This window comes from Temnothorax longispinosus, chromosome 5 (genome assembly GCF_030848805.1).
Source record: "Temnothorax longispinosus isolate EJ_2023e chromosome 5, Tlon_JGU_v1, whole genome shotgun sequence".
Taxonomy (NCBI): Eukaryota; Metazoa; Arthropoda; class Insecta; order Hymenoptera; family Formicidae; genus Temnothorax; species Temnothorax longispinosus.
Window position 1 is genome coordinate 16,077,327 of NC_092362.1, and position 16,356 is coordinate 16,093,682.

A 16,356-nucleotide genomic window follows, 5' to 3' on the forward strand; every position below is an offset into this window, starting at 1 on the left:
ATGTCGATAACAATCTGTCATATCCTGTTGTAATGTCCGTCGCGGTATACTTACAAGGTACGTTTATGTGTTATGCGCATTTCGCGTGTACGCGCCAGCAACGACAGACGTTTTCATGCGTGAATTATCCATCGCTGTTACCATCGTTGCAACACGCTAACGTCTCTAGGCTCTATTTATCACGCGAGCCTTTTTTCCGTTTACCTCCACCGATGATTCCGGGTATCCGTCGTCCCCATCACACAGTACGGCGAAAGCTGTTTGCGTAGTAATTCCTACGGCGGACGCTTATGAAATATTAACGTCACGGCGTCACCTGCGTTATGCAGCGGCGCTCGCGGATCGGTTACAAGAAAATTATCGCGCGATTATCATGATTAATGACCGCCGCTCGACTGTGAACGTTTCGTATTTTTACGCCAAGCTCCGATAAGATTCGTTTCCATCCATCATAGCCACTTCGAATCCTAAAGAGATCTCGAAGGAGGGATACGCGCTCCCGATATACTCGAAAATTATAGCGCTCGGTATCGTTTGCAATTTCAGGGAGCCAATGAGTCCGCGCTGTCCCTCGAGAGATTCTCGGGAATCATCCGGTCCGGCGACCGGAAGTCCCCCGCCACCTGCTACCAGGAGCAGCGCGAGCCCGGTCAGTCCAAGTAGTATCGTGCCTCTACCCCTTGGAACTCACTCCCTGCTACCACCCCACTCTGCAGCGGTCATGGCGGCGTATCTGCAACAAACCCATCAGCGCCTCCTCCTCGGCCACTCGCCCTTATCGCGTGGCTCGGTATCGCCGCTGGTCTCCTCCTCGTGTTCACCACCAGCCGCCACCCCCGGCCTCCTGGTGTCGCCTACCAGCGTCGGGGAGATCTCACCGTCGGCGACACCCCTGCCGGCTGTGCTGGACTTTAGCACGAGAAAAACGTCCTCGACCGAGGAAGACGAGGAAGAGCAGATATTAAATCTCAGCAAACCACCTACGCCGTCTTCCTCGACGGAGACGAACAATGGTCCGTTGGATCTTTCGGTACCCAGCAGGAAACGACCCGGCCCGGAAGACTCGCCGCCACCGCCACCGCGCAAGTCATCGAGACTGGCCTCCACGACAAGTTCCTCGAGCCATCAGGAAACAGCACCGGGAGTCACGTCATCCGGTTTCGGTAGACCGCCCGTCGTGTCTCCCTGGACGTCTCCGGTGGTGGCCTCGCACTTTCCGTACTTCGCCGCAGCGGTAGCGGCAGCAGCTACTAGTCAGCAGCAGCTTTCGCCGAAGAGCACCAGCGGGGTGGTGGATCATCATCAGCTCTGGAACGGGAAGATGAAGCCGCCAGCCGCGTTAGAAAAGCCCTATCAACCCAGCGAAGCTACAAAGGCGCTCGAGAAAATGAGCGAGCTGAGTAAGCTGGGCGGCGAGGATCTTTTCAGGTCGTCTTCCGGAAGCGGTGCCGCGACGGGTACCAACGCGCCGGCGACGACGTCCAGCAGTCGTCATAGCGCTTGGCAGTCCCACTGGTTGAATAAAGGTGCCGATCAAGCGAAGGATGTTCTGAAATGCGTGTGGTGCAAACAGAGCTTCCCGACTTTGGCCGCAATGACGACGCACATGAAGGAGGCGAAGCACTGTGGCGTGAACATGCCGGTCCCACCACCAGCGCCAGGAATGCACTCACAACAGACGACGATGCCGACCATACCACCGCCTCAACAGCCGCATCAACCACAGACATCCACCGGTAATACCGGCAGTAACAATTCGGCCACACCTAGCAACAAACAAAGTCCATCCGATTTGAATTTACTGATCAAGGAAACGATGCCGCTGCCGCGGAAGCTCGTGCGAGGTCAGGATGTCTGGTTGGGCAAGGGTGCCGAACAAACGCGGCAAATTCTGAAGTGCATGTGGTGCGGACAGAGCTTCCGCTCGCTAGCCGAGATGACTTCGCATATGCAGCAAACGCAACATTACACAAACATCATCTCTCAAGAACAGATAATATCCTGGAAATCATCGGACGAAAGCAAGGGCGGTAGTGCTACCGGTGCTGCCGGAGGTGGCGGAAGTGTCGCCGGGGGAGGAGGCGGCGCAGGAGGACCGCCGGGAGGAGGGTCCGGACCTCACAGCGGAAACAACGGTGGTCCCGGTCCCGGCGCCACGAGCAGTCACGTTAGCGCCGTGCTGACCTGCAAGGTTTGCGATCAAGCGTTTAGCTCCTTGAAGGAGTTGAGCAATCACATGGTAAAAAATTCGCATTACAAGGAACATATAATGCGCTCGATCACTGAAAGCGGCGGACGTCGACGGCAGACGCGCGAGAAGCGGAAAAAGTCACTGCCCGTGAGAAAATTGCTGGAGCTGGAACGCGCGCAGAACGAATTCAAGAACGGTGACGCTGCCGTCGGTTTAACGCACAGCCTCGGCAAACACGCCGGTAGAATCACGTGCGAGAAGTGCGGCGACAAGATCGAGACTCCGCTTTTTGTGGAGCACATACGTCAATGTATCGGGGCGGGCACGGTCGGCGCCAATCAGCGAAACTTCCTGAAGAACGCGCTCATGTCCAATCATTTGCCCGCGACGTTACCGCCGGCCGAAAGCGGACGTAAGAGCGTCAACGAGGAAACGTCTTCGATATCGTCGAGACACCACCGATCTCCATCTTCGGCCAGCGACGCGACGACACCGGGAAAAGATACTCCTACACCGACCGCTAACGAGACTACCGCTCCGCTTGGTACCTCGCCGTCAGTTTTGAACGCAATAGAGAAGCTCATCGAGAAGAGTTTCGATTCTCGCGTGAGGCACGGCACGCCCGGCTTGCATCACACTCAGCCCGGCGCGCCGATAGGTACGAGCATACTCAAGCGTTTGGGCATCGACGAGAGCGTGGATTACACGAAACCTCTGGTGGATCCGCAAACGATGAATCTACTTCGATCTTATCAACAGCAGCATCAGCAGCAACATTATAACGCCAACGCCGCGGCGAGAAGGGAACGAAGCGGCAGCGAGTCCAGTTCGATATCAGAGCGAGGAAGCGGCAGGACGGATACCATGACACCGGAGAGACGCATGGACCTGTCTAACGCGAGTCACGAAAGACACTCGAGTTCCCTGTCTCATCATCATCGCGTCACTCCCGAGAAGCAGGCCACCCCGTTACCTAGTCGCCGTCATCAAACCACGGAGGAGTCCGGGGACGAGGAGTCGTCTACCGTGGTGGTGAAGAAAGAACCGAGGGACGAGGAGACAGAGGAGCGAGGCGCGACCGAGGAAGAGCAACAGCAGTCGCAGTCGACGAGGGAGGTGTTCGTGAAGAAGGAAATAGTAGACGACTGCAGAGACGAGGAGGATCAGAGTTCCTACAATCACCGACGAAGCAGCATCCATGAGACGCCGGAGGACGGTCGAGAAGTTCTGTCGCCTCGCATGAATCCACCTACGCCCCGGCCGACCAGCCAGGTGGAACAGGTCGCGCGTAGTCCTTGTAGGAACAGCACGAGCAGTCCTACCAGCAGCGACCGATCGGTCACACCGCGGGGTACGCCTGACACTAAGGCATCTAGCAGTCTCGGAGCGCTCTCCTCCATGTTCGACAGCTTGTCCGGCGGTGGCGGTGGTGGCGGCGGTAACAACATCGACTCGCAAGGACGTAAAACAAGTAGCCATCCTCTCGCGGCCTTGCAGAAATTATGCGATAAAACGGAAACGCGAGGTCCCGGTGCTAGCGGAGCTTCGAGATCCGGGGGTGGTTCCGGAGCCAGCACCATCGGTTCGGGCAGCGGTAGCACAGTAGGGGTGACCGGTCCGGGTCCCGGGCCGACGCCAGGTGCTATCTTGGCTTTCAGCTGGGCCTGTAATGATGCCGTGGTCACCGCGGATTCAATAATGAAGTGTGCATTCTGCGATACACCCTTCATTTCGAAAGGTGCATACAGGCACCACCTGTCCAAGATGCACTTTGTCAAGGACGGCGTCATCCCCGATCCATTGACCATCGGTAGGTCGGCGGCAGCAGCCGCGGCCGCAGCCGCCGCGGCGGTTTCCCAGGGCACTTCCGGCGGGCCGAGTCGCAACTCCTCGCCGCCGACGTCGCAGCGCAACAAGTCGCCGCCGCTTCCGCAGGCGAACGGCAGCCCGTCGCAGTCAGCGGCCTCACCCCTCGAGGAGAGCCCGCACTCCAAATTTCTCAAGTATACGGAGCTGGCAAAGCAATTGTCCAGCAAATACGTATAGTCCGAGCCCCGTAAGTAGCGGTGCCATTTGTACATAAGTGTATCTATACTGTAACGACTGTAAAACTAGCGATGTGAAAATTTTCATCCCCTACCCCGCGAACACCGCCGCGCCGAACGACGTCGTCGCGCATCCGACGTCTTCGGGTTTATGCTTAAAGAGGCTGTGTCGTGGCTATATCGATAATGGGAGCTTTTATAATTGCAAAATTATTTCACATTATCATCTATGCATTTGGGACAAATCCCGTTGCGTGTAAGACGAGATTAATCAAATTGTAATATTCGTAGTTTTTTATAATTAATTTTCTTCTGATCATACGATATATATTTACGGATCAAAGATCCGTATGAAATGAATGTAAATTTGAGTTTAAATTTCGGTGCCATAAGAACGAAAGATGATTTTTATGTTTAAAAGAATAGAGAAAAAATCTTTTTTCGCACGTTTATAGCACTGAAAATTGAACTTATCAATTTTACCTTTTAATCATTACAGATTTCTGTATGAACCCTTTTGTATTTTCTATTTGCTCAATAAAAAATACAAAATATAGATAATATTATACGTTGACAATTATAATTTATTGCTAGAGAGGGCTACAAGAATTAACTAGTGATATAAAAAAAATCAATTGGTGATTAGAGTCATGTCATATATATTACCGTTGGCAAAGAATTATCTTTTATTTTGTATAAAATTATATATTATATAAAATATGATATGATTCATTATAGATGTAATTATTTTATTAAAAATATAAATTTTTATTTATGCGAACGTACACACTATTTGAATAAAATTTATAATTAAAACACAAAATTTCTTACATTTACAATGTTAGTAAATAAAGTTGATTAAATTTTCTTTTTGCAACAGAATCCTTTCTTCAATTTGACTTTTTGACACAATCTTGGCATTCTTTTAATTAATTTTTATATAGATTTTTTCCAGTGTTATATCCCCCCTCCTCTCTCAGGCCTCTTGTACAATTTTCCAAAGATCTTTAAAAATCAAATATTTCTCACGTATAGCTCTATCCAGAAGAGCTCGATTAGATTTAAATATGATGACTGAGATGACCTATTTATATTTTGCAAAATTCCTTCGCATTCTTTTTATTTCAAGTACATCTTGCAAAGCTTGGAAGTTTTAGATTATTATCCATCTGTATTATGAATTCCTTACTAATTAATTCCTGCTGAATGAATGGTATAATTTTCGAGAACTTCTTTGTACTGCATTTTCTTGAAAATATCAGTGATTTGATATGTACCGTATAATTTCTTCATAGAAAAACACGGAGGAATCTATAGCCGAGGTTAAATTGTCAAACTTAAGGTTGCTTGTCATTCTGCAAAAAATCAATTTAATAAACTTTATTTCTTAACATTAAACATATGTATAATTTTATTTTTGTTTTAATTTTAAAGCCTCGCCACTGCACTCTTTCAGCCTAAATGTGGATATCTCCGTCGAAAAGACTTCGCCGTTGCGATGATATTATTATAGTAAAAGATTTCGTTCACTCGCGCAGAATAAATGCAGACGCAACACGACTTCTTTTCCGTTTTTTTTTTTTGGCGATCGTTTTAGTCTATCATCGAGGATGCATCTTATCATTCCTGGGTTGGTGGCACGATTAGCGTGCATCAGACCCTTCAAAAATTCTACATTGAAGAGGGGCCTCAAATTCCGTCTTTATATACACCTCTCTCATTATTTCTTTTATACTGATCCCTCTCTTCTTTACCCATTTACTGTATTTTTAGTCGTTACGAGAAGATTATGCTCTAGAGTAGACCTGCGCGCGTAATCGTTCGGAATGTTTCCTTCTCGCTATGGAATCACGTGCAACATGGGAAACGTCGCGAGAGAATTCGTTTTTTTCTTTGTTTTTCGCAGAATTTTTCCTCGATCGCAATCGCTATAGAAATATGAGTCCAAAGTAGGACGCGCATAACTTTGTACAATCGACATTTCCGTGTTGTTTAAGACTTTCTCGCAGCACGTTTCGCCTTCCGTTTTTTCGTATCACTTTCCTTCCATCGGTATGAGAATTAAGGAATTGTATACCAGCTATTCTTAGTTTCTTTCGTGCCCAAGGAACGTGAGAGGGTGTAACGAAGATGTGGGTGTTGAACGAGCGTTAATTAAATTGTGATGCCACCATATCTCGCGGCACTGCTGAGTCACGGGGCTCGGCACGCGGCCAAGTTTGTGATTTTATAAATACTTAAGGACGTTTACGACGTGAGATGAGCAAGATCGCGACGAGACAAAGGAAACGGCAAAAATTGATTAGAGCAAAAAGAGAAATGGCTAGAGAAAGAGATAGAGAAAGAGAAAGAAAAAAAGAGAGCGAGAAAAAGAGAAAGCTTACCTATCATCTGTCGTAAGATCGTCAGCATGTATACCTCTAGATCGTAAGGCCGTAGTTTATTAGCGCATAGGATAGGCTAGGGTTCGACCCTGTATAGGAATCTCTTTGTTGATACTTATTACTACGAAAAAAAACCGGTGAGTTTGCTCGCGGGGACGGACGAGAGCCGCCTCGGAGAGCGTTACGACTGCTACGAATCGAAGGTGTGGAGACACACGAGCGAGTGTAGAAGTGACAAGAGCCGAGAGGTGCGGAGACGCGGTGCAATAGCGAGGCTCGCGATTAATTGAATAAGTACACGCGAGTCGAATGTGTATGCATGAAACAGTGGAGAGCGAGAGAGAGAACGAGCGAGTGTGAGAGAGAAAGAGTGAGCGAATAAGAGAGAGAGAGAGAAAGAAAAAATGCGTGAGAGAAAGAATGTTTGTCGAAGAACGCATATTTTCTCGACGTAAATGCGTACGTGTAGATCATTGTAAATTTTCTTTGTTCAAATAATATTTATTGCGCCGTGAGCGAGCCAACGCGTCATTCTACGTGTAAAATATTGTCATTATTATCACTCGAATTATCGCGACTACTGTGTATATTGATTATATAATTACGATTATTATATTACGATGATGCGTGGCGTGGTGAGTGTAGTGATAATAGCAGAGCATAGGGCGCGAGTGGATCAGACGGGAATACGAATGTTGTGTGATGATGAGAGTATATAAGAGAGAACGAGAGAATGCGCGTGTGTGAGTGTGTCTGTGTGTCCGTGGGTATGTGTTTGTGTGTGTGTTTGTATGTGTTTGTGAGAAGGGTGAAGGATAGAAAGATAGAGTGACAGTCTGAGTATGAGAAAGAATGCTTCCGAGAGATTGAGAGACTAGAAGCAGACCGGAAAAGATGGAGCAGCTGCGTGCGGCCCTCAACAACGAAGGCCGGAAAAGAACGGAACATAAACTTGTATACGTATTTCTTGTAAACTCTAATTCTTCCATCGCGGACTTTAAAAGTATTTATCGACATAATAATAATATTAATATTATTATATTGTAATTATATACGACTGCTGAGAGTGTGATGAACGTAATGCGAGACGATTACGTGGCTGCGACCAACACACGACATAATACATGTACCCCTATATACACACACATGTACACGACACGCGCGCACGCAATACGTACACACGTGAAAAACACGCGTAACACTGTCGCAGTAACACTCGAGGAAAGGGACAGCCAGCCGTGCGAATGATACGCTCGAAACGTACCTACCTACTTACAAACACGCAACCACAAAGATATGCATCATGTATACGCGACTCTTGAAACCATTTTACCAGATTTGTCATTATTTAATTATTTCGGTTGTATTTTAAAATGCAATTAAAGCTCAAATAAATATATATGTTATAAACTAAGAATGCGTGCTTGTGTTTCGTGTATTTATTTCCCACCTATCATCCAAACACAAAAATCGATCATCTTTTAAGAATTCTCGACGACAAGTATTTACTACGAACGATATCTTTTCGGAAATGTTTTATGGAGATGAGGCATTATATTAATTTTCCTATAAAAACACTACGAATCTAAATTTTTATTTCATTATATGGTCATTAATTTAAATCCATGCAACGCTTTCTCATGGAAATCAAGTCACAGATAGTAGACTCTCCAGTTGAGAAATCGAGGAAACAACTATCCAGAGGCGTCCCGAGCGACTTGCAACCAACCGTCCGACGACTGAAGGTTTTACATATTTCAAGAAACTGGCGCCGTCGCGAGTCTCGATTAATTCTTATTAATCTGAGCGACGACGTACGGCGTATGTACATCAGGTAAGTATTGGTTCGAAATAATTTGTCACTATGGCGTGTCTTTAAGTAAACGGCTGACGGTTTAGTCGTTAAATATCTAACTAATAATGCGGATTCGCGCTATCGACGCGCGATCATTAAGCGTGAAACTACTCTTCGCTTTCTTTCGATAGATGCATTAATTAGAAATACCAGTATCTGTCTGCGTTCACTCTGTAGCTTATCTCCTCGCCTTCTCGACGAGATGGCACTCAAATTTACGTCTGTGAACGTCAGAGAGTGAGAGAATGAAAGAGAGAGAGAGAGAGAGAAGGAGAAAGAGGGAAGAGACGGAGTCCTTAATATAGCGAGCAAGTCCGAAGTCCGCGTGCATGCTCGCTAATTCGGTGCCATACAATACCGCATCGAATGTATCCGCATCAGTATCAAACTCACCCCCGCGTATGTTAGCCGCAAAGAATAGACATGGTCGGCGGATAAACTAGATAAACCGGTGACTCTGTATACCATATTACGAGCGCACGATTTCGCTTATCAGCCGGGAGACGTTCCGCGAGATATCATCTCCCTCAAGGCCGCCGCTCGCCTTCGGACCCTTCGTTGAATCCAACGAATTCCCCGATCATCCCACTCGCCCGCTCCTCGGTCCCTCCCCCCGCCTCGACCTCCTCCTCCTCCTCCTCACCCACACTGACTGGATTCGCGCGTCGTCTTTACCTCTTCCTCTTTTTTTTCACCATTTGCGGTGCATAATGATGACTTCGAGTCGCCGGATGGTGGTCGCCCAGCCAGCAAATCACGGTGAAGGTCGGTCCGCTGAAGGAGCCGAAGGGAGAACGGCGACAGAGGGGGACACATCGCGAGAGAGACAGGGGCAAGGAAGTGGGAGGGAAGGAGTGGGTAGAGGAGCTGCAGAAACCGGTCGGCCACTACTCGTCCTCTTCATAAGAGATACGCCGCATGCCGCAGATACGCGGATACTTTTATTTTAACCGTAATGCGCTAATGAATTGATACAACGCCGAGCGGCTGCCTCTCCGCTCGCTTATTCCGCAAGGGAGGATCGGCGGCTGTGATGCCGTCGCGGGAACGATCTCTCTCTCTCTCTCTCTCTCTCTCTCTCTCCCCGAGCTACTCTTGATTCGACTAACGAACGATTAATATTGGAATGAAGCGATTCTCTAAGTGTGTAGGGCACATTCTCTGAACATTTACTGAATACGCTTAATGCAAATGCCGGCTTGACGTAATTTTTCTGGTAGGTCTTGTGAGATAAATTTTAATTTTAATTATCTAATTTAATGTAGCAAAATATACGTGATGTATAATATTAAAAGGTAATGATAGAGAAGGAGAGAAGGTAGAGCAACATAAGACAAGAAAAATAAAAATTTGAAATATTAAAATAAAGCTCTGATTTTTTCCCAGAAAAATATAAAATATCGGAATGTGTGATAGTTTTATAATTTACGTTGGACGAACTGAAACACATAAAATCCGAGAGATACACCTGATGGGTGTAACCCATAAGGTTGGACGTTTAATTTTTTACGAGAAACGCTTTATTTTCTTATTTAACATACGAAACGTAATATTATATATTGCAAATTACCGTGAGTCAATCAATATTCGTAAAATCAGGTAAGAGGTTCGCGATTAAGGGTCGACTACGAAATACGTCCGTTCGAATTCGAAGGTATAAGCCCTATCGCGAGCTCAATAGCAAAGGAAACCGTAAAGGAGGATTTGTGAAGGGCGAAAAAGGGAGCCGATGAGGCCAGTGAAATCCGAGAGGAGGGACGGGCGCAAGACGGATGGGTAACGGTAACGATAAAGAATTTAAATCTTGCTCTATCTTAGCGAGCGCCCAATAAATCCTCGATAAGACTTGATTCCACGAGTCGGGCTATTAAAGCCGCCGCGCCGCGCAAACGTTCGATCTCCGGAAGTCGCCCGTTACGCATGGTCAACGGCGCGTAATTACTCAAGCATAATGATCACGAATTCGTCGATCTGAAAGAAGGGAACCGAATGATCTCGCGCGCGCGCGAGCGCTAAAACGTTTACGTTCGATAATGCGCTCCCAGCGGAAAGAACGACGGTTATCGTCGCGCGCGCAATTGCGCGCGAAGATAGCCACGATATACACTGTAACAAAAACCGTCGATCGAGCGTACATGCTCTTGGTAATCGCCAGTGCATTCAATTCGAATCGGTGCATCGCCTCTGATTTCCCTATCTAAATCGCCGGGTGCATCAGCCGGCGCATCAATTGGGCGACGTTATCGTAAACATAGAACGTACATATACGCCCGATCGGCGCTCGGTTTCGATCGACCGTTTGAATAATAATTACGAAGCAACCGACCTTTTCGGTTTCCGAAGCGGGCAAAGCAAAAGAAGGGGAGGGGGGGGGATAAGTCGACGATTCAGGACGAGAACGATCAAGTTCCGCGCGCGCATAAGGCGAAAGAAAAGGGTGAAAAGAGACGGGAGAAACGGAGTGAAAGAGTGTAAGGCAGAAAGACAGGAAGAAGAGAAGATCAGGCAGAAGAGAGGGATGGGAGGGAGGGTGGGAGGATAACTGATGAAGAGAGAGAAAAGGGGAGAGGGAAGGAGAAAAGAGGGCTTACGGACCTCACCTACCTATTGCCCGGGGCTGGTAATGAATTCGTCTAATGGGTCGTAAAGAATGCGATCTTATGGAGCGGAGAGAATAAAATAAAACATCGCCGGAGAGGCTACCGATTCTCGAACGGCCCTTAAACTAACCCTCGTCTTAAAGAAACGAGCCCTCATTCCTTCCAACGGTATTTAAACGCTACCGTCGATACACACGTATCTCCGCGTCGATGAGGACCGCTGTAATGGAACTCTCGTAGTTGACGAGCGAAATCTCAGAATGAAGCAGATGAATACGTAGAAAATGGCAATCTTGCAGCGTGGATTAACAACATGATTTCGTTTTCGTAATAGATTTTTCAGCACAAATAACCGCAATAAACGGGCACATATAGATACGAGAATAATCTCCCTTCATGAAGATTAAAAACTTGCTATATATGAAATTATCCCGCATGAGAATCGCTGTCGGATATAAAAAAACCGTTGACGATATCGAAATCGGTAATTCTTCAGCGATTGGCTCGCCGATGAACTCACGTCGGTCGTAAGTCCCCTTCCTTCCTTCCTTCTCTCATCGGGGTCTGGATTCGTTCTTCTTCCTTTTACCGATATCCTCGACCGTCCTCTGCCGCGCGATCTCCCTCCCCGCTCGCCGTCTTATCCTCGTATAGCGCAATCCGCGTCCGCGTAAGCGCAGTTCGTCTTGAACACGTCCCGACGTTTCTGTTCTTTATGTGCACCACGCCAAGAGCTATGGGGATCCCTAGTTACTATCTATACCTTCGGTGTGACTTCTCTTTCTCCCGATCTTTCTCTCTCCCCTGTTCACAAGTACCACCGCCGTTGCCGATTCCCGTGTCCCTTTCCGCCACCGATGGGTATATATGGGTACCGGATATCCATCGAAGTCCACGAGACCTCTCCTCGATCCCCTACCCGTTCTCTGCCCCGCACACACACATACACGCGCGCGCGCACACATGTACAAACATACGCATACTCTCTTTCTCTCTCTCTCTACCGTAGTCAACGTAGTCCCTTCCTGGGCATTCGCGATGTTCGAAAGCGAGAGCAGAGGCGCATTAGAGAGCCACCAAAAACCAGGAGAGATTCGACGATAGCCCAAGATTTGTAGCGGTCGCGGCCGGCCGATAACCAGCGCGCTGGTTGTCCGTGTGCGAAGGACTGTTCGTTCCATACCCACTTCATGCCCGGCCACATCGATGACATCGAGGCTTAATCCTCGCCTAGTGGTCATCCTATAATACGTAGTTATGTCGCAGGGGAATCGACGACTATCTGCAGCCGCTCGTGCCCCCAGCTCGGATCTCCTGGCCCTTGCGAATGTCGATGATGGTACGTTTTGTGCGAGGGCTATGTTCTAGAAATAGAAAAAAATAGGAGGCACAGAAAAGATTGCGAAAACCAATTTTTTGCGTATATTTCATTTTATTTTTTCCGTTCATTGTATATTTAACTGAATCTGTCTATTTTTGTCCTGGTTTCGAATAGCAATTTTTTAGAATTACTATTTAATATCCAAAGTGGATTCTAATTTATTCTAATTCTCTGATATTTAAGAAAATTAAAAATTAATATTATGTTACATGCAACGAAAATTTATAAGGGCATCGCAGAAATCGCCCGTCTATATATCGGACAGGATGTCGAAGTTAGCCACAAAATTCACGGAAGGCACTGTCCGCCGATCCGATTTCAAGGATGGCGGAGGAAAGAAGACCCAGGTGTTTTTTCGACGGATACGTCCTTCGAGGTGGCTGCGCGCAAGGATTTTAATCCTGTTACTACGTGACTCCGGCGGCGGATGATGAAGATGTCAGTTGGCCGAGAACGCGTGGGAGAGCCAGCTGGATATGCCGCGCCGCGCCTGGCCGGTGGGTGTTCGCACTCTCGTCGTGCGTTCTGTGCACCAAGTTTCTACCCGTCTTCTCACTCTTTCTTCTTCCCTGCCCTCTCCCTCCTGTCCTTTCTCTCCCTCCCCCACTCCCCTCTCTCTCTCTCTCTCTCTCTCTCTCCTTCTCTCTCTCTCTCTCTCTCTCTCTCTTCCTTCCCTTCGTTTCTATCTCTCGGTTCTCCGGCTTTTTTTGTTTCTTCGTTCCCCCCTCGTCTCGTTCCAATTTAGTTTCGTAAGATACGCGCGATCTGTACATCTACTTTACGACGGTCGCACGTGCATACTAAGAGGGCCCCCGCAAAAAGAAGTTGCGCTTAAGGGTAAGGCGCGCCTGATCAGGTAAGCTACTATCTGAGTAAGACGCGACTGCCTCGTTACATTTGTTCTTCACTTTACACAGGCCCCGTGTACCGTGAACAACAGGCTTAAGTTCACGTCGCAATAATAAAAATTCCGCAACGACGCACACGCCGCGGAATCGTGCGTGGCATTTGCATTTCAGATTAGTGAATTTTATGTCCCGGCTGCTGCGGCTGCCTCTTCGTCATATGTGGAATACGAGTCGCGATCGATCGACCGATTTGGCCCAAAATTTCAAGCAATGTCCCTTGCTCTCGCGAGAAATAAAATCGCGACGCTCAGCACGCCGTCCACCAGCACCAATCCCCGATTTGTCCGAGTTGACGGGAACACAAATTAAATATCAAGAGAATTTATGATTACACAAAATAATAAATATAATACATCATTTTCTGAGAGTGAAAAAAAAAGTACGGGGAACGAAGGAAATTGTTTGAGGCAAATGATAAAAACGTGTTTCGGATGATCGCGTCGGTCAACGAAAGAAGAAAAAAATACGAAGATTTCGTGGGCAGTGATTAACGATGCTTTACGCTTTACGCCTGTCGGTGCGTCGCTTCGTCAGATATTCGGGTTAGCATAACATCGTAAAATACCTCGGCGTAAGCACAGCAACACCGCACGACGAGCACTTTGCGCGATATCCGCGTAGGCTACGCGCTCTCTACATCAACCGTGAGATCGAAAATCGCGGCGGGATCACTGTAAATAAATAGCTGGCTGACGACCTCACAACTCCTCTTCGTTAAACATTTGCGTTGGCACCGGCGCAGAATTCATCGCGAATGCCTCGTCGAACTTATAAGAAACATGATAAAATAAACGGCGCATGTAACAAGGGAGCAACGCCGCGATGGCCAATCGCCATGTATGAAATTTTATGGCACAATCATTAAAAAGTACTCTATTGTATTAATTTCCTTGCCGTGTTTTTTAATTATTAAAAATTTTACTACACAATGGCGAATTGGAACCTATATATTTTGCGGATAATAAAAAGATGCGAAATTATACGTTAATCAGCTGCTGAAAATATTTTCTTGTTAACAGTACTTTTAAATAGTTACGTATTCATGAACGTTGCTAACATGGTAACAGAATATTACAATATGTGCAAAAATCAACGTGCAGCACTGAATATATAATAACCGCGAGAAACGAATGTGCGCGCACGAATGTGTATCGCATAAGATTACTACTGTATGCAGCTGAAACTTGCGATCCTGTCGAAAGGATGTAGACTTTACCTTTCGCGGCATAAGAAAGTTCCACGATAAAATTCGCCAAGTGTATTAATTGCACCGAGATATAATCTACGCTCGCGCGCGAGCGCGAATACTTACGCGCGACTAAAAAGTCCCTTAAACCTGATCTGAAATTATTAAAGTGGTACATTAAATCTTATCCTAAGAAAGCACACAGAACTGGATCTAGATGTTTTGCGGCGTGTGCGCGCGGATGTGGGGCAATAAATACATCTCGGATTCTTTTCCGCGGCCCTTACCTAACTGCATACAAGCGCGCATAAAGTAGAGAGCTCGCGCAATCGATGGCTCGTGCTAACGATCTCCTTCTGGGGAAAAGGGAAAAACGGGCCGTGGTCAAGATCCAACAGCGTCACGCACGCGGAGGAAGAGATTCAAATGGAAGCGGAACGGATTAAACAAAGACGTCATTGCCGTCAAACGGATGAAGCGAGATGCAAATCCGCCATTCGTTTTCGACGATCTGGGTTCGTCCTGGCAAGCGTATATCATCTGACTCATCTCGCTCTTTCTCATTTTCTCTTTTTCCCTCTCTCTCTCTCTCTTTCTCTTTCCCGTCCGATTTCATAACACATTTGATCCAAAAAGTACGCGAGGAGAGAGCTGCGTCTCTTTCGGCACGGCTCCTGCGCGGCGTTGCGAAAGTCCGCGGTACATCGAAACTGGTGCAATCTTACCACGAAGGTCGTCACGTTCGCGACGACCTCATTATAAGAGACTGTTCGTCGGCGGGGTCTGATGGTGGGGCAGCGGGGGTCGCGTGCAGGCGGAGGGGGTTAGAAGGGGGCGAGAATCTGTCAGGGCTGCCGCGCACTTGGGCACAGATTTACAAGGCTGACGCTGTTTTACGACCCCACAAAGTGCCGCTCGCTCGGTGCTGAGCACCCGCGCATTACACAGACGCACACGTATAACGTACATTTTGCCCGTATGTACACGCATATATGCACGCGCGCCCGCCCGCGCTCGCTCGCGCGAGTACACGAGGAGCGACCGCGTTATTCGTACGAGTGCAGGCTTATAAACACGTCATTCTATCGCCTCGCCAACTCCATTATTCAGAACTTTACAATGCCGACGCCACTTCGCGTCTAATAAGGTTCGGCCGCGAATTATAGATTTTGTCGGGTGATTTGCGTCGGTTTTCCTCTTCTTCTGGCGCTGGCACGTCAGACAAAAATGCACGGACGCGCCTCGAACGCGTTCCTACGACTGAATTTATAATCTAATATCTTCTTCCTGGTTTATAGTGTCATGCAGACCGTGAAGCGAGGAATCTGAGGAACTCACCGTACTCCGGCCTGCTGCTGCAATTGAAATTATAGATAGGCCGTGTCATACTCGAGCGCGCGTACGAATTATTCACGAGACAGAATTACGCGGGTTTGTTGTAAACAGTAATTTATATTTTGCGAAAATAGATTTCGCGATGCTGTTTGTGAAATGCAAGTTGCGATCCGGCGTAATAAATCGCGGGCGTTTAAACGCGACATATTTTGCGATTATTCGCAAATTCGTACGTCCATTGCGAATTGCGTATTGGCAAATTTATTTTATTATATGGACGCAGCTAAATGATAAGCCGAACATCCATTATAATGAGCTCGTTACCGGGCTCGCCTTTGACGTCAAATTTTTCACGAATTATCTTCCACCGTAGTCATCGTGACAAATAACACGGTTGATCGCGAAAGAGCCGCATGATTTACGGCCTGGGAGCACAGCGGCAATCTTTGTAGTCATCTGAAATAACATCTC

The 16,356-nt window shown here is 47.4% G+C and overlaps 1 protein-coding gene across 3 annotated transcripts in view; it reads left to right on the top strand.

The window, feature by feature from the left end:
• Positions 1–8,037, top strand: part of Tio (zinc finger domain-containing protein tiptop) — a 149,374-nt gene extending 141,337 nt beyond the window's left edge. For all 3 annotated transcript variants that reach the window (XM_071777836.1, XM_071777834.1, XM_071777835.1), the window contains one exon: positions 547–8,037. In XM_071777836.1, the coding sequence (XP_071633937.1) occupies positions 547–4,237 (3,691 nt within the window). In that variant the 3' untranslated portion in view covers positions 4,238–8,037. The remainder of the gene's footprint in view (positions 1–546) is intronic.
• Positions 8,038–16,356: the final 8,319 nt, after the last annotated feature.